We start from the raw sequence: 27,589 nt of genomic DNA on the forward strand, positions 1-27,589 counted from the left end.
TGCTGGCTGCATCTTAAAATGGGTGCAGAAGCCAGCTGGCGCTCAGCACCTGCACACGGCTTATGTTCTAGTCCAGCTCATCACTCTTGCTCACACAAGTGGCAACAGGCTCTCCTGCTGGCTCCCTTTCAGAAAGCAGCGGGAGTCACCTCTTCCAAAGTAAATCAGACACTCTCAGTCCTCTGCTCCCTAGCCTCCAATGGCTCCCATCTCAGGGGAAGAGCCCAAATCCTAACTACGACCAATAACAACCCACAAGGTCTAGTTCCACTAAGACTGTGACACTAAGACCAGGCTTGTCACTGTGCCTTCATCACATCGGGAACGCTCACTCCTGCCCGAAGGCCTCTGCTCTTGCTGTTCTTCATATCTGGAATGTTCTTGCCTTGCTCCCATAAACCTCCCAAGACTCTCACACTGGAAACCTCACACTTCTTAAAATCCTCCCAGCTTGATGCGTCTTTCTAGCACTTACCACAAACATAGTCTGTGCCTTATTTATCTTGTTTAGTATTTCCCCCACTAGTGTGTAAGTACAGGAGTACAAGGATTCTTGGCTTTTTGTTCACCACTATGTTCCCAGGAAAGCACTTGAATATAATGGGCACTCAACAGTATTTGTTTAATAAATATTTCATTTTAAAAAACGAGCTGCTATATTTCATCAAAATTCTACTCCTAAGTAAACTGAGTTTTTTTAATAGCTAAAATCTCAAAGCCAAGGAATCAAGGCTTCTTTCCTAGTTAATCATTATTAAATACGGTAATAAATCCCAGATTAGCTCTACTACTGGTTAACTGAGGTTAAGAAGAAATGGATTTTTGTCATCTTTGATGGTGAAAACCTTATAGATTGTATTTATTTCTTTTCTGCCCCAATTATGTATGGCCTAATGAACAAAAACATAAATTGCAAGATTCAGGAACTTGTACATAAGAGGTTATCACATTAAAGACCAGGTCCTTCCTGTCTGAACTGGCTTTGCAAGTTTATAGGAATTTGGGTTGGAAGCATGTTTTATTCAGGGGCTACTGGGGCTTATTACTAATGGCCTAGTAAGAGCTTGTTTTGCCAAGATCTTCCATTTTTAACGGAGCAGGTTCTAACTGTTGGCAGGTTCTAACTGTTCAGAATTTTACCATAATATACACAAGACCTATCAATGGAAGAAGTTGGGGGATTATTGGGCTTTTCATCCCTTATAGGAAGCATATTTAAAATATAATTAATTTTCAAGTGAAGAAAAAGCTGTTTCCAAGTACTTTGAGCATCTCCTAATAACAAAGTGTTAATACAACCCTCATTCTACATTTCTTTTCATCTCTTCACACTGCAGCAGACAGGACAGTCCAAACATGTACAGTGCAGTGATGACAGCTCAAGAGCATAAAAGTAAATCACCATATGTACCACAGAAGTATTTGAAAGGAATGTAAATAGAAAGAGTAGCTCAACCATATCCAAATGTCTCAATTAGTTATTACTAAAATGTTAAAATTTCACCGATTTACAGCACTGCTTTACTTACAAGACATAAAAAATTATACATAATAATCAGCAGAGAAGAATTTTAATCCTTAGGATTAGACAGAATGGACACTCCAAGTTGAAGACTTAAAAAAAGACAGAAACTATATTATTTGAATGAATGGTACTAAAATAAAAATGCATTCTAGCAGTTAGACTTCACTTGGGGTTCAAAATCTACAACAGAGGTCAGTTTCTGATGTCTGTGAGTGAAGCAGGCCAGGCATAGGACTGGCAGAGTGGAATGTCCAGGCCCCACCAAACAGGAGGCCACCACTTGGGACCAGCTAATCATGGCTATGTAGGGAGTGGGTCGCAGTGTGGCCAAACATACTCTTAAGAGAAAACAAGTCAGGAGGAAGAAAACTGTACTTTCACAGAAAACTTAAAACATTTAAATCTTGTATAAAGATTTTATACAAAATTTCTATTTTGTATAAGTCCAAAAATTTTTTAGGTAATATTTTCAACTTTTTAAAAAAAGCGATGTGTTGCTGAAGCCAGCTTTTGAGCTCAACTCTGCAGGTTACAGGGAAGGAGGGACAGTGAGGATTAAATAGTATATCCAAAAAACCATCTGGCCTCAAAATCTCACCCTCAACTTCAACGTGGAGCCACTCGTAGAAGACATCTCTATGGAATGAATGCCCATGTATGCAGGGTCTGGCAGGGCCATTAGAACCTCCGAGTACACTGCATGCCTGTAAATTCAGTTCCTCTCACTACTCACCTTCTTAATAAAATAATGTAATGAGAGTTCTTACAACATATAACCAATGGGTGACACTGAATACTTACAACCAAAGAAACCAATGCCATGCTTTAAGTTAGGAAGGTAACATGAAATAAGAATGGCATGGCCAAGATTATGGCCTTTTTTGTTTTAGGATCGGAAAAAACAGGAAAAGATTTCTTTCCTCATTTGTCCACTGCTTTTGAACCAAGAGAAAGAAAAGGCCATCCTGTAATCACTTCTTACTGAGTAATCAGGCCAATAGTTCTCGTGAATGCCTGTTTCAGCTCCATCTCACAGCTTTGTGTTGTCCTGTGGGTAAACAGCAGGCATGTGTCTGCTTTCGGAAGGTACCCATTTACCTAAAACGTTGGGTACTAGCGGGTAACAAGCTGACATTCCAGTGCTGCGTTCACACCTGATGGGGACTATGTAAACTGATGACCATGCACGTACATAGAGGCAGGGAGATTAACGCTTTCATTATCCCCATGCTGCTACAATAAAAAACAAAAAGGCTTACTCACCACCTTGCAACTAACATGGAGTGTCTACAAGTCCAAGCAACAGACATATTTATCTTTGCAGAGATCCAACCCTACACCACGATTAAAATGAGATTTATTTGGATAAATATGGTTAATAACTCTGAGAAGATTTATGCTCTTGCCAACATGGTGAATTCCCTCTTTGTGTTTATTCTATTTATTGCTTTGGAGCTTTGTCAAATGAATCATTTGGAAGAAACTGATGGCATGAGGCTAATTAGGCAAGAAAAATAAAGCTAACAACTCTGAGAAGCAAACTTGAGGCTGAGGAAACTTCTGTCTTAAAGTTTGTTTTTCACATATTCAACCTTCTACAGTCTTCTCCTGTTTGTCTAAAGGACTTTCTAAATAGACCCAATGGGATCCTCCTGGCAGTCCTAAGAGCATGGAAAAGAAATACAACTTTCTATATTTGAAATTCTGGGCAAGCTCAGAAGGTACAAGTAAAATCACTGATTAGCCACTTTTCCTTCTGTTCCGTAAGCGCACTTGCCAAACGTAGCTGTCTGGGATGTTTCCCTAGTACAGAGCTTGCTGGTGGCGCCTAACACCATCCCAGGGCAGATGGCCTCCTGCCAGGGATCAGACTCTTTCAGCTGTTGAGTAATATGGGGACTAGACTATCAAAAGCAGCTAATATTTGGCTTAGACCAAGGCCAACTTGTATCTAAGTGGTTCTTCATAAATCTAAAATATGGTCCAATAAATCCACCCAGTGGCTGAATGTCACTGGCCACTACCATGGAACTGAAGTCCATTTTAAGAATTCACGGTCAACCCACCTAAAGATGTTCCACTGTCTAGAGCTCAGGGGAATCTGAGAAGGTTGCCTGCATTCGCCCAAGATACACTCAACAGTAGCCAGTAAAGAATATTCTTCTCTCTTACTTTTAAAAGCAAAATTATTCAGTTAGGTGAGCTTAACTGAAATGCTGCAGGCAACTTAGGTTTCATTTCAAAATCTGTTTGTAAGGCTGTCAAGTTGGTAGACGCCAGTCAGAAAGCTTTGTAAAAGGGCTCCATTACCACCATACTGGCCTGAACTGCAGGGGTGAGTGTGTGTGTACGTGTGTGTCCATTCTTGTAGCTTCAAACAATTTTATTTTTCCTCTTCTGGAATCTCTGAATTCACTTGTCAGTTGGTTTATAATAGAATTACGTTTTGTCAAAAAGGAATAAGCCTGACCATCTCCACCAGGGGATCAGCGTGAAAACATAGGAGGTATCAGTCTTGTGGTAGGAGATGTGGATGGCACCTTGGAAGCACAGTTAGTGTAAACGAGGCTGCGGAGCTGCAAGGCGCCAGCCCTGAGAGACTCTCACCACTTCTGCCGTCACTCGGTCCTCCCAGCACCGCCATTACCCATCACAGCACATGTATGAACAGCTCGATTATTCGCCCTGTGGTTTTATTTTCAATTAATATTCAGAATACTACGAAAGCACCAGTAATAGTCCCATTTTAAAGATAAGGAAACCAACAGTTGGTGTTGTAACCTGTCCTGGGTTATAAAGCAGGAGCCTCAGGAGTGAAATTCACCTCTAGCTAACCCTGAAGCCTGTTCTCTTATTATATCACATTGTCTCTTTATACACGGCCTTGCTGACATCTTTTAAAAACCCTCCTCCTATTGCTCTGCCAGGAATGAAGCAGTCAGAGCTTTTTTCTTTCCTAGGAAAAGTCTTATCTCTTTCTGAAGTTTAATTCATTTAAATTTTTCTACTATACTCAGCTCTTTGGATAAATTTTTAAGTCCATGACTTTATAGTTGTATCCAGCTCACTCTCATTATTGGGAATAGGAGCAACAGTCTCCTCTGACTTTCTTCATCCTAACTGGAAGTGGAAGTCTTTTTCTCACTTCTCATGGTAACTCCCTCTTGTGTTGTTGTTGTTTGATCGTTAAGTCATGTCTGACTTTTGCAACCCTACGGACTGTAGCCCACCAGGTCCCTCTGTTCACGGGATTTCCCAGGTAAGAATTCTGGAGTGGGTTGCTATTTCCTTCTCCAGGGGGTCTTCCCGACTCAGGGATCAAACACGTGTCTCCTGCATTGGTAGGTGGATTCTTCACCACTGAGCCACCTAGAAGCCCCCATCTTGAGTTCCTCATGTTTATATTTAAGTCTTCCTGCATACCTTTCCTTGAGAGGCAAGTTAAGCCTAGTGAAAAACTCTCAGAAACCTTATCTGTGCTATCCCTTCTACACAGACATTTACTGAGATTTTTTAAAAGACACAGAAACTATCTTCATAAAAACAAGTCATAGTAGATACTACATCTGGGGTTGCAAAAATCCTACCAAAAACTGAATAGTGACATATATGCGAATTAATCTGGAATGTAGAATTTAGAATTTTGCAGATGGCAAACAAGTATCTAGGAATGAAGGGCCATAATATATACAATATCCATAATATACGAAGGACTTAACTCATCTGTATTCAGACATTAGATTTTGTTTCCTTGTTCCTATCAAGTCTGACCCAGGAAGGACTTAGGGCAGAGTCAGGTTTTCTTGCTCTCATTTTACTCGTGAGGCCTCTGAAATCCAGAGAGAGTGACCACCCAGCCATACAGCCTGCAAGAAAAGAGGGGGAGGTGGACCCAGGATCTGGCAGCCCAGTGCTGCACCCATTCCGATGCTTGTTCAACTGCAACACTAAATGAATGTGCCATAATAGCCAAGGGTGATATTTTTTAAAAAAACTTTTTATTTGAAAATTATTCCAAAAATATACAGAATAGTTCAAGGAACACCCACACCTCCTTCACGCAGGTTCACCTATTGCTAACATGTTACTTCATTTGCTTTGTGATCTACCATCTGTCTGTTCACGGCTTCCCAGGTGGCACAGTGGTAAAGAACCCACCTGCTAATACAAGAGACGTGGGTCTGACCCCTGCGTGGGGAACATACCCTGGAGAAGGAAATGGCAACCCACTCCCGTATTCCTGCCTGGAAAAAATCCCATGGACAGAGGAGCCTAGTAAGCTGCAGTCAATGGGATCACATGAGTCAGAAACGACTGAGCCACACACACACATCTGTCTGTCCATCCATCCACATAACAATATTTTCTGAACCACTGAGAAGACATTGTATAATTACGGCCCTTTACCCCTAAATACTTGAGTTCATATTCCCTAAGAGTAAGAATATTTCCCTACATACTACAGTACAAAGATATTTTAAAATGATAACATCTACTACCTATATCCCCTTTTGTTCACTGACCTAAGAGCATATTTTTAGCGTTTTCCCCCTACCATCCAGGGTCCAGCATAGGATCAGTTACCACATATGCTAGTTGTCACTGCCCTTTAATATTACTTAATCTGGAACATTTCCTCAGCCTTTGTCTTTTACGACATTGACATTTTTGAAGAATATAATCCCCTTTTCTTTCTTCCGAGAATGATCTTCATTTTTGATTTCTCTAATGTTTCCTTGTGATTAGGTTCAGATGGTACACTTCCAGATGGGATACTATGAAAGAGATGCTGTGTCTTTCTCAGGGTCTCACATCCAGAGGCACGTGATGTCCATCTGTCCCTCACGGTGACATTAATTCTGATCACGTGGTCAAGTTGTTGCCTGGTTTTTCCATTATATACTTATTATTTTTCCCTGAAACTAATAAGAACCTTGGGGCAACACCTTAAGACCATAAAATAGCTTGCTCCTCCTCAAGGATGAATTTTTATAACAGTATTTTCACTATGTTATAAAAAAAAAAAAATGACCTCTACATCGTAAAAGAAACCTAGGTTTTACTTATCATTCTCGAATAAGTCGCATGCCAATTTTAACATCTGTTTTTATTACATTAGTGCATGCACACTAGCTGTTTATTAGAAACCATTCGTTAACTGTCTGCCGTCTTGGGTAGGATACTGGCAATTTGATTTTTAGATTCAGCTGGTATCAATGCCCTAATTTTGGTTCAGTTAAAAAGAAATCTCTTTAACTTATGCAACAGTAGGGATTTAGAAATTAAATTAAGGTATATAACTGCAAAAACATTCTATTAAAAAAAGAAACTTATAAAAGAACTTACTCCTATTTGTTCAAATTACGTATGGATTCTGGTTATAATGGTATTAGTTATTATCCAGCCTTTTCTAAATAGTACTCTTTTGGGTGAACTTTAATTCAAGGTCTTAACTTGGATTAAATATAATTAGCTTATATAAAATGTTTGAATGGCAAAGTGATTTTAGTTTCTGAGTTTGGTAACAAGCAGAAAGGAGGTAATTTTTGGAAGGCAGAGTAAATTAAAAATATATTTTTTTTTCCAGAAGTTGCTTTTAAATTTAAAAAAATACTATGGCTATTGTTTTAGTTTTTAAAGATGCCTCCTTTCTCATTTTGCCACCACAGTTTGCAACATACATGAGAGCATGTTTCACAAACTGTCATCATGCTGAGTGGGTATATGCCACTAATTCAATAATTCTTTCATAGAAGTAAGGAAACCAGGGCCAGTAGGCCAAAGGCTTTCTCTCTTAAAAAGAATACAAACTTTGCTGTAGCCCCTCTTTTCTCTTTTGAGCTCAATCTCTCATCTATAATTTTGCCATACTTGCAATACAGTAAAATTCCAGGCTTTATGACAGAAGAGATAGTTTTTGGTTTTGTTGGTTTCTTTCTTTCTTTTTTTTTTCATCAATAGAATTCAACAACCAAAGCTTTAGCACTTCGGGGTTTTTTTGTTTGTTTTTTGCTCAGGGGTTGCGGGGAAGCATCTGTAGCCACGGGAGGAAGAAAGGGAGAAGCCTGAACTCCCGGCAAGGAGGCTCAAACACGCGACTGACGAGTGAGGCGAAAGCAGCGGCCCTGTCTGTGGCCCACCGACGCCACCAGCTGCAGGATTTACCACCATTATGCAAACCACGCCCACCAGATGTCACGCGATGCAACTGGAAGCCAAGCAGCCTCGAGTCGTGCTCTTTCCTCCCATGTTTCATGTTAAATAGCAAGGTGTCTTCAGGGGGCCACCAGCAGGGACAACAGGGACCTTATAACAGGATAACAGGGATAACACTCCACATACAGGCTTAAGGACATGACCGTCCCCAGCAGACAGGCTTCAGTACTGAGGTGCACCTCTTCCAGGTCTTTTTGTTGATGTTGTTAAGAAGCGATCTTAGCTCAGATTCTACATGTCAGGGGCGGGAGAAGCTTAACTGGCCGCAAGCCAGTTAAGGATTTTTGTGGCTTACCAGGCTTATTATAAAATAATAATAATAACAACTGTTTTTTGCCATTGGGAAGAAAAGAATATTTTCTTTTTGAATGTTTGAAAATATTTAAAGTCACTTTTCCACTCGTTATTCTTTCCTTTACTTTTAATTGGAAGAGAACTGCTTTACATCGTTGTGCTAATTTCCACTCATTGTTTATACCATTCTATTCAATATGGTAGCCACTAGCCACACATGGCTATTTACATAAAATTTTAAATTCTGTTCCTCAAGCACACCAGCCACATTCAAGTGCTCAAGGGAATCTGTATGTAGTGAGTATCCTATTGGACAGCACAATATAAACACAAAACATTTCCATCAACACAGAAAATTATTTTAGTGTTGCTCTAAACTCATCATCTTTTTTAAATGAGCCATTATAATTCAATTCTCCTTATACTATGGAACAAAACAATCTTCCTGCATACTCATATGAAATAAATATATGCGTACAATCCAAATACTATATTAGGCAGCTGTGAGACAAAGGTGTTCATTGGAAGGACTGATGCTGAAGCTGAAGCTCCAATACTTTGGCCACCTCATGTGAAGAGTTGACTCATTGGAAAAGACTCTGATGCTGGGAGGGATTGGGGGCAGGAGGAGAAGGGGACGACAGAGGATGAGATGGCTGGATGGCATCACTGACTCAATGGACGTGAGTCTGAGTGAACTCTGGGAGTTGGTGATGGACAGGGCGGCCTGGCGTGCTGCGATTCATGGGGTCGCAGAGTCGGACACGACTGAGCGACTGAACTGAACTGAACTGAGACAAGGGTGGGGGTGATCTCTATAATACTGTCACAAACACACGCTGTCCTCACAAAGCCCTGTGATGCTACCAACTTGCTGGACAGTATTCAGAGGCCTGCCTGGACGGGTGTTCCATGACAAAGAAGCAAGAAACTATCCTTTCTTACGCGTCACCTTAATTTGTTAATGATGCCACCTATATCAAACAGTTTACATCAGAAGTTTCCTTACTTGCATTTTCAAATGTGTAAAATAAATCATGTCCTTTGGAAAAGAGGCTGCCCAGCTTCGCAGCTTTGTAATTGAGGTACTTTAATGCCAAGTAAACATCGTAGGCCACAGCTGTTTCTAAAAAATTTTATGAACAAGAACAGGAGGCCGGTATAATATAAATCCACAAATGATGCTTCTGACTCCCAGGCTCACCCGCTGTGAGGGCAGGGAGGCCAGGCAACTCAAGAGGAGCCGCGTGGGCTTCTCTGCCACGCTGTAACCCCTGGGGGACGGCGGGGCGCGGGCCACACGGGGTGCAGACCTTTGGCCCTGCCCTGAGGATGCCGTGTCAGACCACCCGGAGCACGAGACAGGCAGCCCTTGCACACGCGTGGCTGCCTCTGCCCTCACACGGGCAGGGTGCGTCCAGGTGCTGGGCTAACTCTGCCTCAGCTTCCTTGAGGTCTTCCCATCCTCCCCACAAAACCACCCAGCCCCATCAACCCATTACCCACTTTCTCTTCCCCAGTCCCAGTTTCTTCTTATTCACAACAAAGAAGAACAAGGTGGAAAAAAAAAAAAAAAAAAAAGGTTTTTCCTAATTTCCTCTGCTCCATCATCAAAAGCAAAAAAAGATCTGCTATTTTTCTTTGGGATTGGTGACTGTTCTTTATCAGATTCTCATAAAGATCATAGAGCTACCACCCAAGAGAAGCTAAAAAAAATTCCCTGTGTCCATCTGGCCAGTTGGAGGTTCCCGCGCTGTCTGTAAGCCCTTCTGCTCATTCCCCTCCCGCCCCTCCTACCCTCTCCCACCCAGCTCTCCCCACTTACCTTGGCCTTCCCATCCTGGGCGGACATGTAACCAACACACATGCTCTCGGTCGTGTGGCTCCACAGAAATTCCACTGCCAGGGAAGGGAATACAAATAGGCACATTCAGATCACAGATGGAAAATAAATCTCTGCTTTTTAATAGAACAGTTAAAGATAGCTTTATATTTAACACACTCGGCTCCCGACTTTCCATTCGCTCCTTCATAAATGTCAAGATGATTTAGTACTCAAAACTGTGTAATGCTATTTACTGTGAAATGAAAAATGTATTTCTTTCTTGTCAAAACTTATGATTATTACATGTAAAATAAATGCTCCTCTGTTTGAAACTTGTAACATTAAACACACACACATGCACACACACTCATGCACACAGTATACAATGATTTGGTAAACGTAATATTCCATAACGTAGTTTCCTTTAAAACACACACACTCTCTAGGTCAAGGTTTTTTAAATGTCATTCTCTATGAAAAGGAACCAGGGTTCCTTGGAGAAGTGTTGATTCCAGGGCCTGGGCAGAGAAAATATTAAACGAATCTGGAACATTTTTTTGTGCCAGAAGATGAGGAAGTCCTCGAAGAATGATGAAAGCTTGGGAAAGGGCCCACGGATCAGCCTGAAGAGACCCCCAACTGGCCATATCTGTGTCAATCTAAGTATCAGAATAAATAATAACAGTAAAGAATTATCATCACTGAACAAAATTAAAATCAACAAGCCCATACAAGACCTAGGTCCCAGGTCTCAGCCTGTCTAACTAATACAAACAAATAGGAATAAGTAAAATGGGGGAGAAGAGAAGGCACTTCCTTAAAGCTGAATGTCAATGAATAAATACAGAAGAAATGATAAAGTTAGAAAAGCATCACACTTTCAAAAACCAGGAAAATTTGAAAAGGAGTATGCTTTTTACACAGTCTCAATGGAATCTCTCCAGAAAATTCCTATGAAATACAAAGGGGCAAAGGGTAAGTTCACTGTGGAGACATGCGATGGACCCCACTTAATCAAGGGATGGACGCTGATATCACCGAGTTGGGGCAAATCTACACAACGCGTCTCCGGACCAGACACCCTGAGACTCACGCCACTTCTGCAGTGTTCCCGCCAGAAGCACAGATTCAGAATGGCAGGAGGAAACGCCACACAAATCTGATATAGGAACACTAATAAACAACTGACTTGAACTCTTCAAAAGATGTCAAAGTCAAAAAATATAAAGAAAGTTGAGAAACTGTTCCCATTTAAAGGCGACGAATGCATCCCAGGGAATTTCCTGGTAGCCCAGGGGTTAAGATTCTGTGCTTTCACTGCTAAGGGCCCGGGTTCAATCCTGGTCAGGGAACAAAGATCCCACGAGCTGCGCAGCATGTCCAAAAGTAAAGAAAGAAAGAAGACAAAGACGATATGACAACTAGAGGCAATGTGTCCTTCTGGGATGGAGCCTGGATAGGGGTGGGGGTGTTTGAAGGGACATTCCCGAGATAAGTAATGGACTTTGAAAACGGACTATGGATTAGAGAATAGTGTGGTATCAACATTAAACTCTGTGATTTTGCTAACTATACTATGATTACTTAGAAGAAGCTTGTTCTTAAGAAATATGCACTGAAGTATTAAGAGTAAAGACTCTTCACCTTGCTCTCAAGTCATTCAGAAAAAAAGAGTACACGTTTAAATGTGTGTGTAAAGGGAAGAAGGATGGAAGGAAGAATTAAAAATGGAAAAACAAACGGGGGAAATGAAAACAAAGAGCAAATGCACGTAATCACAGGTGACCCCTGTTCTATTCTCAAAACGTCTGCATAAATTTGAAATTATATCTAACAGTTACAGAAAGAAAAATCCTGAGATACACATGAAATTCTGTCACCTTCAGGCAGTTACTTGCAAAACTCTATGCTGTTTTAAAGGCATTTTTAAAGCTTTGATGCACTTTTACAAAAATTTCACAAGTCCCGGGTAATAAAACTGCCTCGCTCAACACCAAGCCTCCGGGTCCTGAGCCATCCATCTCTCTCTCTGAGCTAATTAGGCCTGAAGACTGTGTGGGCTGAGACACAACTGTGGGCTCCGCTGTCCTGACTCTGAAGGCCTTGCCAGACACGTGGGGAAGGCAGAGGCCTGAGAGGCAGCTCTGTGCGCCTCACATAGCAGCTCACTCTCTCATCATTAATAGCTCGAAAACGGCCGACCTGTTCTGTAGCGCTCTGCCTACCAGTGCAAGAAAACAGCGTCAGGCAGTGAAGCAAGCTCTCTCCACCAGATGCTTTCTCTTCCTCACACATCTGCTTTGAACTTCAAAAAGCCTGACGTCCAGAGCAAGGTCTGGGATATTCTAAATTGCCTAATAGAGCAAAGGCATTCAAGTCTTACCAAACTTCCCTAGTGTGGTGCCAATGCAATTATATTTAAATACAAAATTCAGGTATTTCCAACACTGTGACCTCTCTTTATTCCCCAAACGTTAAGGTGGTAACTGTTCATGAATTAGCCAAGAAAAAAATGCATGGAAATATAGTCAATTTAATCATGAAAGTAAAGGATAAAAACACTGTGTATTATTTTTTAAGGCACAATTTTGATGATTTCAAACTACATTATTCTCTCTGAAAATATAGCCTGCTTTAAGGAAATGTAACACACACAAAAAATGAGACTCACAAAGCAGGATAAACTGGGTATAATGATTGACCACATTAAATATTTTTCTATTGAACAGTTATCAATAAAGCGTCTAGATATAGAGTTTGCTGCTAAATCACTTCAGTCGTGTCCGACTCTGTGCGACCCCATAGACGGCAGCCCACCAGGCTCCCCCGTCCCTGGGATTCTCCAGGCAAGAACACTGGAGTGGGTTGCCATTTCCTTCTCCAATGCATGAATGTGAAAAGTGAAAGTGAAGTCGCTCAGTAGTGCCCGACTCTTAGTGACTCCATGGACTGCAGCCCACCAGGCTCCTCCATCCATGGGATTTTCCAGGCAAGGGTACTGGAGTGGGGTGCCATTGCCTTCTCCAGATATAGAGTTTAGGAGTTCTTAAAGTAACTCAATGTCTAGAAATTCAGTCTTCCTTCACTCTTTTCACAAATAAACAAAAAAAGGAGGTGCATTTATTGACACTTTTTTTTTTTGCCCAACCTCGTGGCATATGGGATCTTAGTTACCCGACCAGGGAGGGAATCTGTGCCCCATGCAGTAGGAGCATGGAGTCTTAACCACTGGACTGCCAGTGAAGTCCCTGACACACTCTTTAATAACAACAATTCAAATTAATTACTAATTCAGGATAGCTTGATACACTCAGCAGGAATTGTCTACTATTTAAATCATAAAATGCTTTTAAAAAGAAATCTTATTTTAGTGTATATCTCAACTCAATAATTTAATACACTATTAATAGTAATTTAACAAATTATTTCTTGTTGGAGGACTTCAGGGAGGCAGGAGAGGAACTCACAGTGATAATTTTTCATCTGCCAAGCATTGCTTTTTATGGCGGAACTCAGCAAAGCCTGGATAGGGAACTGGGGCTCAGAGAAGGGAGGTAACAGTCTCATAAAATACTGGTGGGAATATGACCATTTGAAAATACATTGCTGTAATCTGTGGTAGTTATGGTCTGCAAGTTTGCCATGAACACTGAATCAGCAAACACTGAGCCATTGCTCCCAAGGGAAATACAAGGTTAAGGTCCTGCAAGCCTCTGTTCACAAAATTTTCAAGAAGTAACCTTATTTGGTGTGTATTTTCTGTTTAGAGACACCTTATATAACATATGGTGGTTTAGTCACTAAGTCATGTCTGACTCTTGGGACCCCATGGACTGTAGCCAGCCAGGCTACTCTGTCCATGGGATTCTCCAAGCAAGAATCCTGGAGTGGGTTGCCATGCCCTCCTCCAGGGGATCCTCCGGACCCAGGAATCAAACCCGGCTCTCCTGCACTGCAGGCATGTTCTTTCCCAACTGAGCTACGAGTGAAGCCCCTGTAACATATACTTCTTATACATAATTAACTTGTCTGATGTTTCTTTATAATAATACACTAGCCAAGAAGAACTCAATACTTTCTTGACCCTGGATGACCTGCCCACAAATTTCTTTGGCTTTCAGCTTCACAGTAATGCTGTCCCTCATGCTCTTTTTACCAGTTGTCATCTTCTGACTCCATGAGTTCTGCTACTTTTCCAGCTCAAATTTTCCCCCACCCTGCTCATGCCCACAAATGACTGGGAAAGTGCTGGAGTACTGGTCTTTCAATTACAAGTAAATTTCATCAAGCAAGAAGAGTCACAAATTTTCACAAATCTGAAAATAATGAGGATAGATTCCTTTTATCAAAATGACATACAGTTCGAGCTAGCAATTCTACTTTTAGGTAGAGTGTACAGATATGCCTTTGTATGTATAAAATAACATCTTTACACAGATATTCACTGAAGTAATTTTAATTAGGAAGAAACTGGAAATATTAACAGCACGGCTGCCTTTTGGTGGGAGCATATATGAACAACTATGGTACCCTATTCAGTGGAAAACTATGCAGTAATTAAAAAAGAGAAAGGTCTATGGGGATGATATGGAACCATCCACACTAAGTGTTTTTTCAAACGTTTTGCCAGGAACCACAGTAAAACCAAAGCAAAACAAAAAAGCCCCCTACATTGTCACTGAATACATGGGCTCTTTATATTCTGTGGGCTCCTTATATTCTGTGTGCTACAGTGAAAAGATTCTGCTCTTGACTCACTAAATTAGACCTCATTAATGTGACATGCTACAGTTTGGGGAAAAAACACTAATCTACAAAATATACAGTTTATCTAAAACAAAAGACAAGGTGAAGAAAGATGGAAAAAAAATGATACTGCTCATTTCTGTGAAAGAAAATAAAAGGGCACCATGGATGACTCATGTTTGTAAACACATGGGATCTCTCTGGAAGAACATCAGAGGAACCAGCAACAGTGGTTATCATGAGAGAGGCAACTGGTGATTCAGGAAGCAGAGGGGGGCAACCTACTTTTCACCACATGTCCAGCAGCTGCCACCCTGCCTTCCAGTGCGGAGGGTGCAGGTTCGACCCCTGGTCAGGGAAATGAGATCCCACTTGCCTTGCAGCCAGAAGACCAAAACCTAAGACCGAAGCAGTATTGTAACAAACTCAATTACATCGAAGAAAAGCAAAGATGTAAGTCCTACTCAGTAAAGGAGCTGTATTTCTTACCACTGGTGACACCAAGAAGTCTATAACGTATTTCTGGATTTTAGGGACTAAAACGTCTTCTACACTAAAAAATTGCATTTTATGGTAATAGCATTAAAAATTATTCTAATAATAATAATACAATTAATTGGGCAGATGCTTTATCCAAGTACCAGGAGTTTTCCATGTGTAATTATTACATGTAGGGGACCACAAACTCCAGGAACATGCAGGGTTGATGAGCGGCCTGTAGTGGCACGTCTGAGCCTGAGAATGTGTTGTCTGAAACAGCGTTTTTGGTCAAGCTCAAGCTGATTTCCGTTTAAAGAAACCTCTGGCCTCTTGGTAAGGATCATGCTCCTGTGGTTTTATTACGCAGGTAGACTAGGGAAAAGGAGTCCAAAATGGCAGTGGATAAAGGCAAGGAAGGGAAAAGCCCGTGAAAATAGAACAAAGGGAGGTCAAAGGAAGGTCCAAGGACCAGAGTGAAGACTTCAGGTAGAACAAACAGCACTCCTAGCTAAGCCCAATTTACATAGGGCAGGCCCAGGTGGAGGAAAAAAACATATAAAAGGAGGAGCCAAAGCGCTTTCCTGCGTGTGTGCGCGCTCTCTCTCCCTCTCTCTCTCCTGCTATCTCCTAAATAAAATAGAGCTGTAACACTGATTTGCCTAAGAGCTATAACATGGTTTGTCCAAGACCTGAGAGCTGTGATGTGCCGAGGGCTTTAATGTCCGTTGCTCCAAATCTTTGTTGTGACAAGACAAAGAACCGAGGAACATACACTAGCGTGACAGTTTCACACCTCAACTACTGATTTGAAAAAAGCTTTTGTGTTTAAGAAGGCCAAAGCCCAAGGGATGGTGTTGTTCAGTCACTCAGCCACATCTGACTCTTTGCAACTCCATGAACTTCAGCATGCCAGGATTCCCTGTCCTTCAGTATTTCCCAGAGTTTGCTCAAACTCATGTCCATTGAGTCAGTGACGTCATCCAACCATCTCGTCCTCTATCGCCCCCTTCTCCTCCTGCCCCCAATCTTTCCCAGCATCAGGGTCCTATCCAGTGAGTCAGCTCTTCACATCCAAAAACTACTGGAAATGCCTAGGTGATGAAAAGACCTTCATCAGAAAACGCTAAGAACACCTAAAGCCAAGCTACCTTTCTGAATGGGTTTAAGCTATGAAAGATGGACACAGGGATTCAGTAGGATTCTTCTCCACCAAATGACTGTAAACACATTCCAGCAAAACAGCACGACGTGAAAAAAGGTCAACACTGCGGATCCTGTTCCAGTGCTGGGGAATGGATGAGGCGCGGACGTTCCGTTCATGTGCTCCTTGAGGAAGACAAGCTAATGGCCTTCTGGGGACAGCTGGAATGGATTTGTACATAATCTCAGAGGCCAGACTGTCTGAAAAGTTGTTCTGAATGTATTGGAACAGATGAATTCACCTGCGGTATAATGTCCAAGAGCAGCTGGCCTAGAGCTTAGGGCCCTCCACTGCCTGAGACAGCCTTCAGCCCCGGTGCAGACCTGCCTTTTAGTGACAGTTAAGTCAGCACCTTCCCTGGTTAATACAAGGAATAGAAACCACCCCTTAAATGATGCTCCCCCTAGGATACCTCTTTCTCTTTCAAAATGATTCACATGGCATCCTGTTTAAGTAAAACAAAGTTTCCTTACCAGGGTTGCGAGCAAGTTTTTTCTATTCAAACAGATTCTTTTCTGACCAGAAAGAAGCCCTCAGCTACTTTTTTTTTTTTTAAGTTGTTCTCCAATTGTTGTTAACAACCCCCAGCTGCACTGGCTCCCACACCCATTTAAAACCTCTCTGCCTGGCTGCATATCCCAGACTTTCTTGCAGAGGAAACAGAACTCTAAAATCAGAACCGTCTTGGGCTGGGCAGTTGCCAAGTCAGCTGCCGCTCCTTAGCCTTAGGTCAAATGACTCACCCTAGGACATTTTGCACAGTGTTTAAGTTACTCCTCATTGAATAAAGATAAACTCATTTTTTAAAATGGGAAGGAAGAGGAACTGTAAATAGAATAATCTCATCTTATCTCTATAGATTTCCCCCCAGGTATTGAGGTTCTTTATAACCCAGTAGGGAGTTCATTCAAGGATGCTTTCCTGTCCTGACACGGAATCCTTAAGATTCATAAAATGCATGTCCCATGATTACCATGAAGTAGCCTTGAGTTGGCTTGCTTCCTTGAAAACCTTTCACCACTCAACTGTCTTGGGAACTACGGGGCTGGAGTTCTATAGAACTCCCTCTACGCCAAGCCAAGAAAATAATTCCTCCCTCTTTTCAAGGCTCACTCCATTTGTTCAAGACTAAAGAAAGATGTTGACTGAAAGAGGAAGAGAAGGATGTGGGTCAAAGAGTAAAACAAGCCCTGAAGGATATTATTCAATTCTCTTTCTGTTTTATCATTTTATTGTATTAGAAACTACCAGAAATAAGGGGCCAAAGGCTGGAACTTGGAAGTTCTCTGCTGAAAAGGAAAGCATTTGGTGAAACAAGATATACTGAAACATGATTTCATTCATTCAACAAATATTTTTTTAGGCTTTATTTCATGCTAAAGGTGATCTCTATTACCCTGTGAGCGGATAAAAACTGACTATAAAAATCTTTCAAAATGTTTTTCTGTGAGTTTTAGGAGAACCAAAGTAATAAGAATTATATAGTCACTAAAATTTTAAGTCTTTGTATTCTTTATTTCAGATGGAAAATTTTGTGGTCAAAAGGAAAGACACTATATGTTTAGATTATAGCTAGAAGCACACTACTCATGATGGAGGAGAAAATGACAGATGAAAATAAGTCTATTTCCAATTTTTTTTAAGTAAATTAGAAATATTTAACAGTAGAAAAGTTACGTGATAAAGCAAATGATAGCTATTGATGGTCAACATATCTGGCCTTTAAAAATGAAAACCAGATCTGAAAAATACAAACTGTGGAGCACTACCTCCATAGGTTAACACAACTGAGTTGCTGAAAAGTTTTTAAATATCATGTCTGCTTTATTCACTTTGCATCTAGGAATAAGTTATTTAATTTGCTCCTTTCCATCTGATCCTTAAATAAGAACCAAAATGCCAGTCTATCTCTTATGACTACAGTGAAGATGAAATAATCCCAAAACATTGCAGAGGTGCAAAAGAAATAAGTTTCCAACCATGATACTGGACTTGCTTACAGAACAAAGTTTTAGTTACATTTTTAAGACAAGGTATTAACATCAGATAACCAGCCGTAAGTACTTCTTTCCCCACTACCGGTCTAATGACTAATTTGCCTTCTTTTTGAGGGTTGTTTTTATGATCGTGTGAGCCCAGCAGACTGCCTGGTCACAAGTGCTCGTGGTGGCATGTGCCATGAAATGGAAACAAGTGACTCTGCCGGGCCCCAAGAACGAAGGTCCTTTGAAGTACATGTGTTCATATGTGCTCACCAAAATTTTAATGCCAGTAAAAGCAAAAGGCAGTTGGAATTTTAATTTACAGTAAAATGACCTTTTATCTTTTTAATGTTCCAGGAAGCATCAATCTAACATTTTTTAAGTCATGGCAAGTTTTCGTAACAGTGACAAGAAGAGTACTCAATAAAGAACATGGCCTGTTTTGGAAAGAAGTGGGAGAGAATGCCACGTTTCAGTTCCAATTGGGAGCTGAAGAACAGTTGATTTCAGAGAGCAAAGTCTAAAGTGATAAAGCAACTCATTACCCTTTCAAGTAATCAGGTAAGAAACTTCAGAAATTCTCAGAGGAGAAAACACCTGCTGCACCATTTATATAAAGTTCAGACAGGCCCATGTGGGGGCTTCAAAGATAAGGGTAAATGGGCAGTTTCTTAGGCTGGGCGGTGGGTCCACAGGTGTTCATTTTATTATAATCTTTATAACTTACAAAGTTATTACATTCTTCTTTTAAAAATACATAAAACATTTCACAATAAAGATGAAAAACAAGGGGGGAAAGTAGCTGGTCAAGCAGAAATAATACGTACAAAATTTAATGATCAGCACCATGAACATACTCCGGGACAGCAGAGAACCTGAAGTTATTACTCTCTGGGTGAGGTGAAGGTGACTTGATGGGAAAGGAACAATTATCACACGTGCTCATCAGACAACCAGCCTTACCCTGAACTGTGGGCCTTCCATCTATTTAGGAAGAGGAACTCCAACAGACAGGCTTGGTGGAAAGACTGCTGGCTGAACAGGCAGCCTTTTCACCCCTACTAGCCCCTGTGCCAATGGCACCCCACTCCAGTACTCTTGCCTGGAAAATCCCATGGACAGAGGAGCCTGGTAGGCTGCAGTCCATGGGGACGCGAAGAGTCGGACACGACTGAGAGACTTCACTTTCACTTTTCACTTTCATGCATTGGAGAAGGAAATGGCAACCCACTCCAGTGCTCTCGCCTGGAGAATCCCAGGGACAGTGGAGCCTGATAGGCTGTCGTCTATGGGGTCGCACAGAGTCGGACACGACTGAGGCGACTTAGCAGCAGCCCTTGTGCCTACTATCCTGAATTGCTTAAGGTTTTCCTCAAATATAAGGAGTTTGCTTCACGCTGCTCTTCACACTATTGCTTCCTATTAACCACTCTAAGGTAAGACCCCTGAACTCCACAGGATCTGCCAGGTTCCCATCAGCATGGACAGGATAGGCTACAAGGGAAAAAATGCACCCAAACAGTGTGATTGGTTGTTCACGCTATATATTTGCATATATTCTAATTACTTGTACTGACTCAAGCTTAAAATGGAAAAGAATTAGTATTTTCCACTGGAAAGCTTGATGTGCCTTTGTTTACACAATTATAAACCATATTATACTATACACAGCAGCCTCAATAAAGTACTTCTGTAGAGGCCTGGAAAACACATGGAATTGTACATTAGCAGGTAAAAATATATTGGTTTTTTCCCTCTAAAAGCAGAGAGAAAATTAATTATTCTCAGCTGTTTCATTCCAGGGACAAGCATTTGCTTTGTGTTAAAGCAGTGATTTGTAGGCTGGGCTTTGCCAGCATCTCCTGATCTGCGGGGTGGGAGGTGGTGGGATGGATGTTGCAAACACATTCATGTCCAAATTGTCCTTTTACAAGGATGTTTGCAAAGGCTGTCTTCTGGGATCCGTTTAAACCGTCTCCAAATATCCTTGTTCCTGGACACTCGTCATTATCCAACATTTCCGACCCATCTTGTTTGTTTTTTAAGAGCATGGGAGGATATTTTATGTGACATTTCATTTTTCTGGAAGAGTGGTCAATTTCTTTAAAAATTTCTGCTATAGAATCAGTAAAGAAATTCCATGTGGCACTTAATTTATTCCTCCAATAGTTACTTGGAGCCTACAATGTAGGGTGGGGACAAAGGTGGATTTGACACAGTCCTTGTGACATTGTACAGGAGACAGGGATCAAGATCATCCCCACAGAAAAGAAATGTAAAAAAGTAAAATGGCTGTCTGGGGAGGCCTTACAAATAGCTATGAAAAGAAGAGAAGCAAAAAGCAAAGGAGAAAAGGAAAGATATAAGCGTCTGAATGCAGAATTCCAAAGAATAGCAAGGAGAGATAAGAAAGCCTTCCTCAGTAATCAATGCAAAGAAATAGAGGAAAACAACAGAATGGGAAAGACTAGAGATCTCTTCAAGAAAATTATAGATACTAAGGAAACATTTCATGCAAAGATGGGCTCGATAAAGGACAGAAATGGTATGGACCTGACAGAAGCAGAAGATATTAAGAAGTGGTGGCAAGAATACACAGAAGAACTGTACAAAAAAGATCTTCATGACCCAGATAATCACAATGGTGTAATCACCCACCTAGAGCCAGACATCCTGAAATGTGAAGTCCAGTGGGCCTTAGAAAGCATCACTATGAACAAAGCTAGTGGAGGTGATGGAATTCCAGTTGAGCTATTTCAAATCCTGAAAGATGATGCTGTGAAAGTGCTGCACTCAATATGCCAGCAAATTTGGAAAACTCAGCAGTGGACACAGGACTGGAAAAGGTCAGTTTTCGTTCCAATCCCAAAGAAAGGCAATGCCAAAGAATGCTCAAACTACCGCATAATTGCACTCATCTCACACACCAGTAAAGTAATGCTCAAAATTCTCCAAGCCAGGCTTCAGCAATACATGAACCGTGAAACTTCCAGATGTTCAAGTTGGTTTTAGAAAAGGCAGAGGAACCAGAGATCAAATTGCCAACATGTGCTGGATCATGGAAAAAGGAAGAGAGTTCCATAAAAACATCTATTTCTGCTTTATTGACTATTCCAAAGCCTTTGACTGTGTGGATCACAATAAACTGTGGAAAATTCTGAAAAACATGGGAATACCAGACCACCTGACCTGCCTCTTGAGAAACCTATATGCAGGTCAGGAAGCAACAGTTAGAACTCGACTTGGATTGGTCGAGATTGGTTCCAAAAAGGAAAAGGAGTACTGTATATTGGCTGTATATTGTCACCCTGCTTATTTAATGTATATACAGAGTACATCATGAGAAAGGCTGGGCTGGAAGAAGCACAAGCTGGAATCAAGATTGCTGGGAGAAATATCAATAACCTCAGATATGCAGATGACACCACCCTTATTGGAAGAAAGTGAAGAGGAACTAAAAAGCCTCTTGATGAAAGTGAAAGAGGAGAGTGAAAAAGTTGGCTTAAATCTCAACACTCAGAAAATGAAAATCATGGCATCTGGTCCCATCACTTCACGGCAAATAGATGGGGAAACAGTGGAAACAGTGTCAGACTTTATTTTTTTGGCCTCCAAGTCCCTGCAGATGGTGACTGCAGCCATGAAATTAAAAGACGCTTACTCCTTGGAAGGAAAGTTATAACCAACCTGGATAGCATATTAAGAAGCAGAGACATTACTCTTCCAACAAAGGTCCGTCTAGTCAAGGCTATGTTTTTTCCAGTGATCATGTATGGATGTGAGAGTTGGACTGTGAAGACAGCTGAGCGCTGAAGAATCGATGCTTTTGAACTGTGATGTTGGAGAAGACTCTTGAGAGTCCCTTTGACTGCAAGGAGATCCAACCAGTCCATTCTGAAGGAGATCAGTCCTGGGTGTTCTTTGGAAGGAATGATGCTAAAGCTGAAATCCCAATACTTTGGCCACCTCATGTGAAGAGTTGACTCATTGGAAAAGACCCTGATGCTGGGAGGGATTGGGGGCAGGAGGAGAAGGGGACGACAGAGGATGAGATGGCTGGATGGCATCACTGACTCGATGGACATGAGTGTGGGTGAACTCCAGGAGTTGGTGATGGACAGGGAGGCCTGGCATGCTGCAATTCATGGGGTCGCAAAGAGTCGGACATGACTGAGCAACTGAATTGAACTGAACTGAACTTGCCCTCAAATGACTCACAGTCTGGTGGTGTGATGCTCATGTTAGGGGAAACACGGACCTAAACTTCCTATCCTGGCCAGGCAAGATAGTCGCCACAAGCAGGATTTATCTTACTGGTAAGGAACATGAAACTAACAAGCGACCACCAACCGGAAGAATTCAGGAAAGGTGAGGAGGAGAGAGGAGACCCAGTCCATTTGTCCTGCCAATCTCCCAGAACCCTCCTTGCTGGAATCTATCTTAGCTGAGCAATGCACCTGCCACCAGGAAGAACCCTGAGTCAGAGCGACTGGCCAAAGACAACCTGGAAACTAACTCAATTGTCATAAAACCTGAGACTGCAAGCCACATGGCAAAAGCAGTTCTTCTGGGTTCCCTTACCCTGCTGCTCTCCACCCGGGCGCCCTTTCCCAGTAAAGTCTCTTGCTTTGTCAGCGCATGTCTCCTCAGACGATTCATTTCAGGAGTTAGACAAGAGCCCACTCTTGGGCCCTGGAAGGCGTCTCAGATGCAATGGATCCTTCTTTAAGCTATTTCCAAGCCCTGTACCCTCCACATGAACAACTGGGGCTCAAAGACCTGTGCTCAATTCCACTCAACTGAATTTAGAAAAAAAGATTAAGAAATGCTGGCCTAGTGGGAACGGCAGGCATTCCAGTACGTGTCTAGAATGTCACAGTGACTGCTACAAAGGTTGGAGATTACACACTGCAAAAAGTATACAGAGAAGGGACAAATCACCTGGGGAGAGGGCTTCCAAAGGATTCCAGGTGGTTCCTCTCTGGGCTGGGTCTTAAAGAAGGAGTTTCCTAGCACAGGTAATAACAGCATGTGAAAATTAATGGCAGAAAGATACGACCCTTGGAAGAAGACAGAGCAATCTGGAGTTGCCAGAACTCAGGTCAGTGGAGACGAGCAGAGGAGAAGGAGTGCGAGTAGGAGGTGACACTGAAAGCTGCTCCAGCACCAGATCAGGCTGGGCTTCCCCTGTCAAGTTACTTTCCATTTCCCATCTATCTTCTAGGGAAAGAGGACGGAGTGGGTATGAGTGTGTGTGCGTCCTCACTGAAGAATTAAAAGTAGGAGCATGGGAGTAACAGTAAGAGACACAGGTTTCGCTTTATCTTAGGATACATAGAAAGTTATTATATAACACAGAAACTTATTTCAACATTAAGCTTAAACAAGCAGTACACCAGTCACATATACTTCTGTGGTTCTTTTTTGACCACCATCTCTCTAATGCTGGAGTTGGTGTGGCTCTCTAAGACACAATTCAGTCAAGTTCTCATTTTTGCCCTCTCTGCTTCAGCACAGTCAGCTTCTGTGTTTCTGAGCCATGGTAAGGTTCCCTGTGTCACAGAGGGACAGAGGTCTGGAGGCAGGATGGAGGTGGGAGATGGATAGAGGTGGGGAGCCTAGAGGTTGCGGAGGCTTAGGAAACAGTCTGGGAAAGAGGGATTTGGGCATGCAAAGTAAGGGGGCACTGATCACCTTTATCCAAGCAGAGAAGTGGGATCCACTGATGCAACTGGAAGTCCTGAGGCCTGAGCCGCCTAAGGATGCAACAGAACACCTGATTCATCCCTGTAGTTCTTTAGACAAACCAGAGGACCATTTGGCAGGGAGAGCGTTTCAAAGGTTGATTTATTATCTATCACTGCATAAATTACCCCAAAATGTAGTGGTTTAAAACGACAAACATTTTATTATCTAAGTTTCTGCAGGCTAGGAGTTCAGGAGTGTCTGTGCTGGGTGGTTCTTTTTCAGCATCTTTCATGAAAAGACCCTGATGCTGGGAAAGATTGAGGGCAAGAGGAGAATAGGGGACAACAGAAGATGTGATGGCTGGATATCATCACTGACGAAACAGACATGAGTTTGAGCAAACTCCAGGAGACGGTGAAGGACAGGGAAGACTGGCTTGCTGTGACCCATGGGGTCACAAAGTGTTGGACACGACTGAGCAACGGGACAACAACAACAACGTGAGATTTCAGTCCAGAAACCTGCCCAGATCCTGTCAACTGCAGGCTGCCCTGGGGCCAAGGCTGTTGGCGGGAAGCCCCAGTGTCTTGCTGGCGGTTGGAAGGTGGTCACAGTTTTTTGCCACAGGGACCTTTCCGTGGTGCTGCTTGAGTGTCCTTGTGACATGGTAGCTGGTCTTTCCTGGAGTGAGTAAACAACGCCTTTTCTGATCTTGCCTTGGAAGTCACAGACTGTCATTCTGACATATTCTTATGCATTGGAGAGAGTCACTGGGGAGGGAATTAAACTCCCTCTCTCTCAAACAATTTATGGACAAAGCACACATAACAAAGTCATGAAAGAGGACTTTGAAAGTTACTCTATAGCTGGGATTCTCCAACTGTATTCCTGAATCAGTAACAAAGGCCAAACCTTGAAAGGGCCTGTTCTTGAGCCATCCCACCCTTGAAGCAGCACCTGGAGCTCTTGTAATTGATGTATTTGTCAAGAGGGGTAGCTGGGTAATGGCTTCCTGGAAACTCCATCAAGTGGCAATGGGGTTTGACTGAAACTGCATCTGTGGTATAATGGAAAAGCTATTAATGATTTTCAGAAAAGAGAGTCAATATGGAAAAAGCTGAAGTTTGAGATTATTTTGATTATACTATATTCAAAAAATTATATAAATTAGTATACAAATATACTAAAAAGTATATATATTATACAAAAAATATATTGTATATATACTATACAAAAAAGTATATGTATATTGTATTTAATTATATAAAAAAGTGATACATACAGCAGTTAAGTGTTTTTTTTTTTTTTTAATTTGGGGAATTGTTTTGTTTTGTTTGGATGTATAGGAAAGAAAGACTTCTCAGCCTTCCTGGTTACTTGATATTACCAAACATTAAGGAGCTATGAGTTGGTGAAGTTATATTTTCATGAGAATTTTATACAGTGATAAATGAGAAGTCATGGGCCAAACATGAAGCAAATTACGTTGTGGCCTGATCTGGAGCAATTAACGTGGTAAAGCATTGAAGAACCCACTTGAGCTTGATGTTTGAAACATTCTCCTTTTACACGCAGGGGCTTATGGCAGATACTTCCTTTCTGATGGGTCTAATCTTCTACTCCTGAGATCTGCAGTGAATAATACTTACATAATCATGAGACTACCAATGCTGGTTATTAATTGTCACTGTTTGGAATCAAACTCTAATCAGAGTGCAGAAAGCAAGATGGCTGTAGAACAGAATGCAATGTTACTATGACAACAATGGTGTGGTTGCTAGAGGTTGAGGTGAGGGTTGGGAATCATGGAGGAAGAGGAAAGAAGCTTACATAGTCCAAGGGGTGAGGGATGGTTGGAAGAGATGATAAAAGCTGATGAGTCAGGAAGTAGTGCATTAAAGTTGCAATAAAATTAAATATACAGCTTCAGATTAGAGTTCTCACAAAAGTCATGAGGAAAGGTGACAGGGAGTGGTACGAGCTCTGCCCTTAATTTTTTCCCCTAAGAGAGTCACACATTACTGATTAATGGAGAAACAGAACAGGAGCACATTCTACAGAATGAAGGTGAATCCCACGAGAACAACCAGGAACTGGGTAGCGAAGGTGACCTTCACATCTTCTTTCTATCCTTCTGTACACATTTACTTTCTCACCACATACTCAACACGTGTAAGTTTCTTAAAGCAAAATATGTAAAAACCCACATCACTGGCAGAAGCTGATAGGATCCTACGTTCACCAGGTTTTAAACTTCACAAACAAATGGCAAGACTTCACTTATTCCATAAAGCAACACTTCACATTTTATTCTTCTCCTTGACATGGAGAGTAGGAACCAGTGTATGAATGACTACTTCAGTGATAAAAACTAACATGAGCCAAAATTCTACGACTTATCTTTAAATATACCTTTAACTCCAATAATGAAAGGACAAGCGAAAAAAAACAAACAAAACTCTTACAATTTCCAGGATTGACTTGAATGGGTGAAAGCCCAGGCTCAGTGAAAAACAGAAACTCCATTCTAGCAGCAGGCTATGAAACAGTTTCAATAACTGTCCCCTACCCTGCCTCCCAGGACTAAAGACTTTTTCTGAGTTTTTATGGAAGGCTCAGGAACATCCTCTGCATATTTTATTTGATTTTTTTAAAGATCGTTTTTTAATATTTACTTTTATTTATGTGTTTATTTGGTTGCGCCAGGTCTTAGCTGTGGCACTTTGCATCTCTGATCTTTGTTTTAGCATGTGGGATCTTTAGGCGCAGCATGTGGGATCTTTAGTTGGGCCATGCCAACTCTTAGTTGCACCATGTGGGATCTAGTTCCCCAACCAGGGCTGGAACCCGGACCCCCTGCATTGTGAGCTCAGAGTCTTAGCCACTGGACCACCAGGGAAGTCCCTCTCTGCATATTTTAAAGACAAACTCCCTGCTACCTAAGTGTGGAAGATATTCAAAGGTTTAAACAATGATTAGGATACCAAAGAAGCAAGTAACTATTTGCCTCGGTTTAAATTTTTTTGGCGGGGGGTGCTAGGAACAACCTAGGTACTAAGTATAGTGGGTGGAAACAGGAAGAAAATAAATATAGCAATAAAAATTATGAAGTTGGTGATCAGGTGGCAAAAGAATCATTTTCTATAAAAGTGTGGTGTTTCCCCACCCCCCACCTTTGGCAAATGAGAGGAAAGATTTTTATGGAAGTTCTTCAGGCTTCTAAAGAAAAAATAATTTTTATCCTCATAAGAAATGCTAATTTTTCTATTTTATAGACTCATAAAACTTCAAAATAGGAAGGGACTTGTACTACAGCAATTCACAACAATCATACAATACAGATCAGGTGTCAACCATGCTTGATAAAAGTAATTTTATACAAACAGCTGAACTACCACAGCTGTGAGAATGACTTGTAGTGCTTATTAAAAAAATATAAAAAACTTACAGAAGAACGGATGACCACTGAGTAGTATTACCGTACATAATGGACTACTGTATAGCGATGAGAGTGAACTAGCTACCGTCACAACACAGATGAAGTTAACAGGCGTAACATTCACTGAAGACATCAGACACCAAGGAAACATATTCTATGATCCTATTTATACAAAATACAAAACCAAATAGAA

General features: G+C 41.5%; 1 protein-coding gene across 11 annotated transcripts in view; it reads right to left on the reverse strand.

Annotated features, from left to right (window-relative positions):
- TASP1 (taspase 1) overlaps positions 1-27,589 on the reverse strand; it is a 317,444-nt gene that overhangs the window by 73,961 nt on the left and 215,894 nt on the right. For 5 of the 11 annotated variants that reach the window (XM_025000693.2, XM_025000694.2, XM_025000690.2 and 2 more), the window contains 2 exons: positions 24,870-25,014; positions 9,861-9,934 (listed from right to left, as the gene is read on the reverse strand). In XM_025000693.2, the coding sequence (XP_024856461.1) occupies positions 9,861-9,934; positions 24,870-25,014 (219 nt within the window). 11 annotated transcript variants of the gene reach the window in all.

Source organism: Bos taurus, chromosome 13 (genome assembly GCF_002263795.3).
Source record: "Bos taurus isolate L1 Dominette 01449 registration number 42190680 breed Hereford chromosome 13, ARS-UCD2.0, whole genome shotgun sequence".
Taxonomy (NCBI): domain Eukaryota; kingdom Metazoa; phylum Chordata; class Mammalia; order Artiodactyla; family Bovidae; genus Bos; species Bos taurus.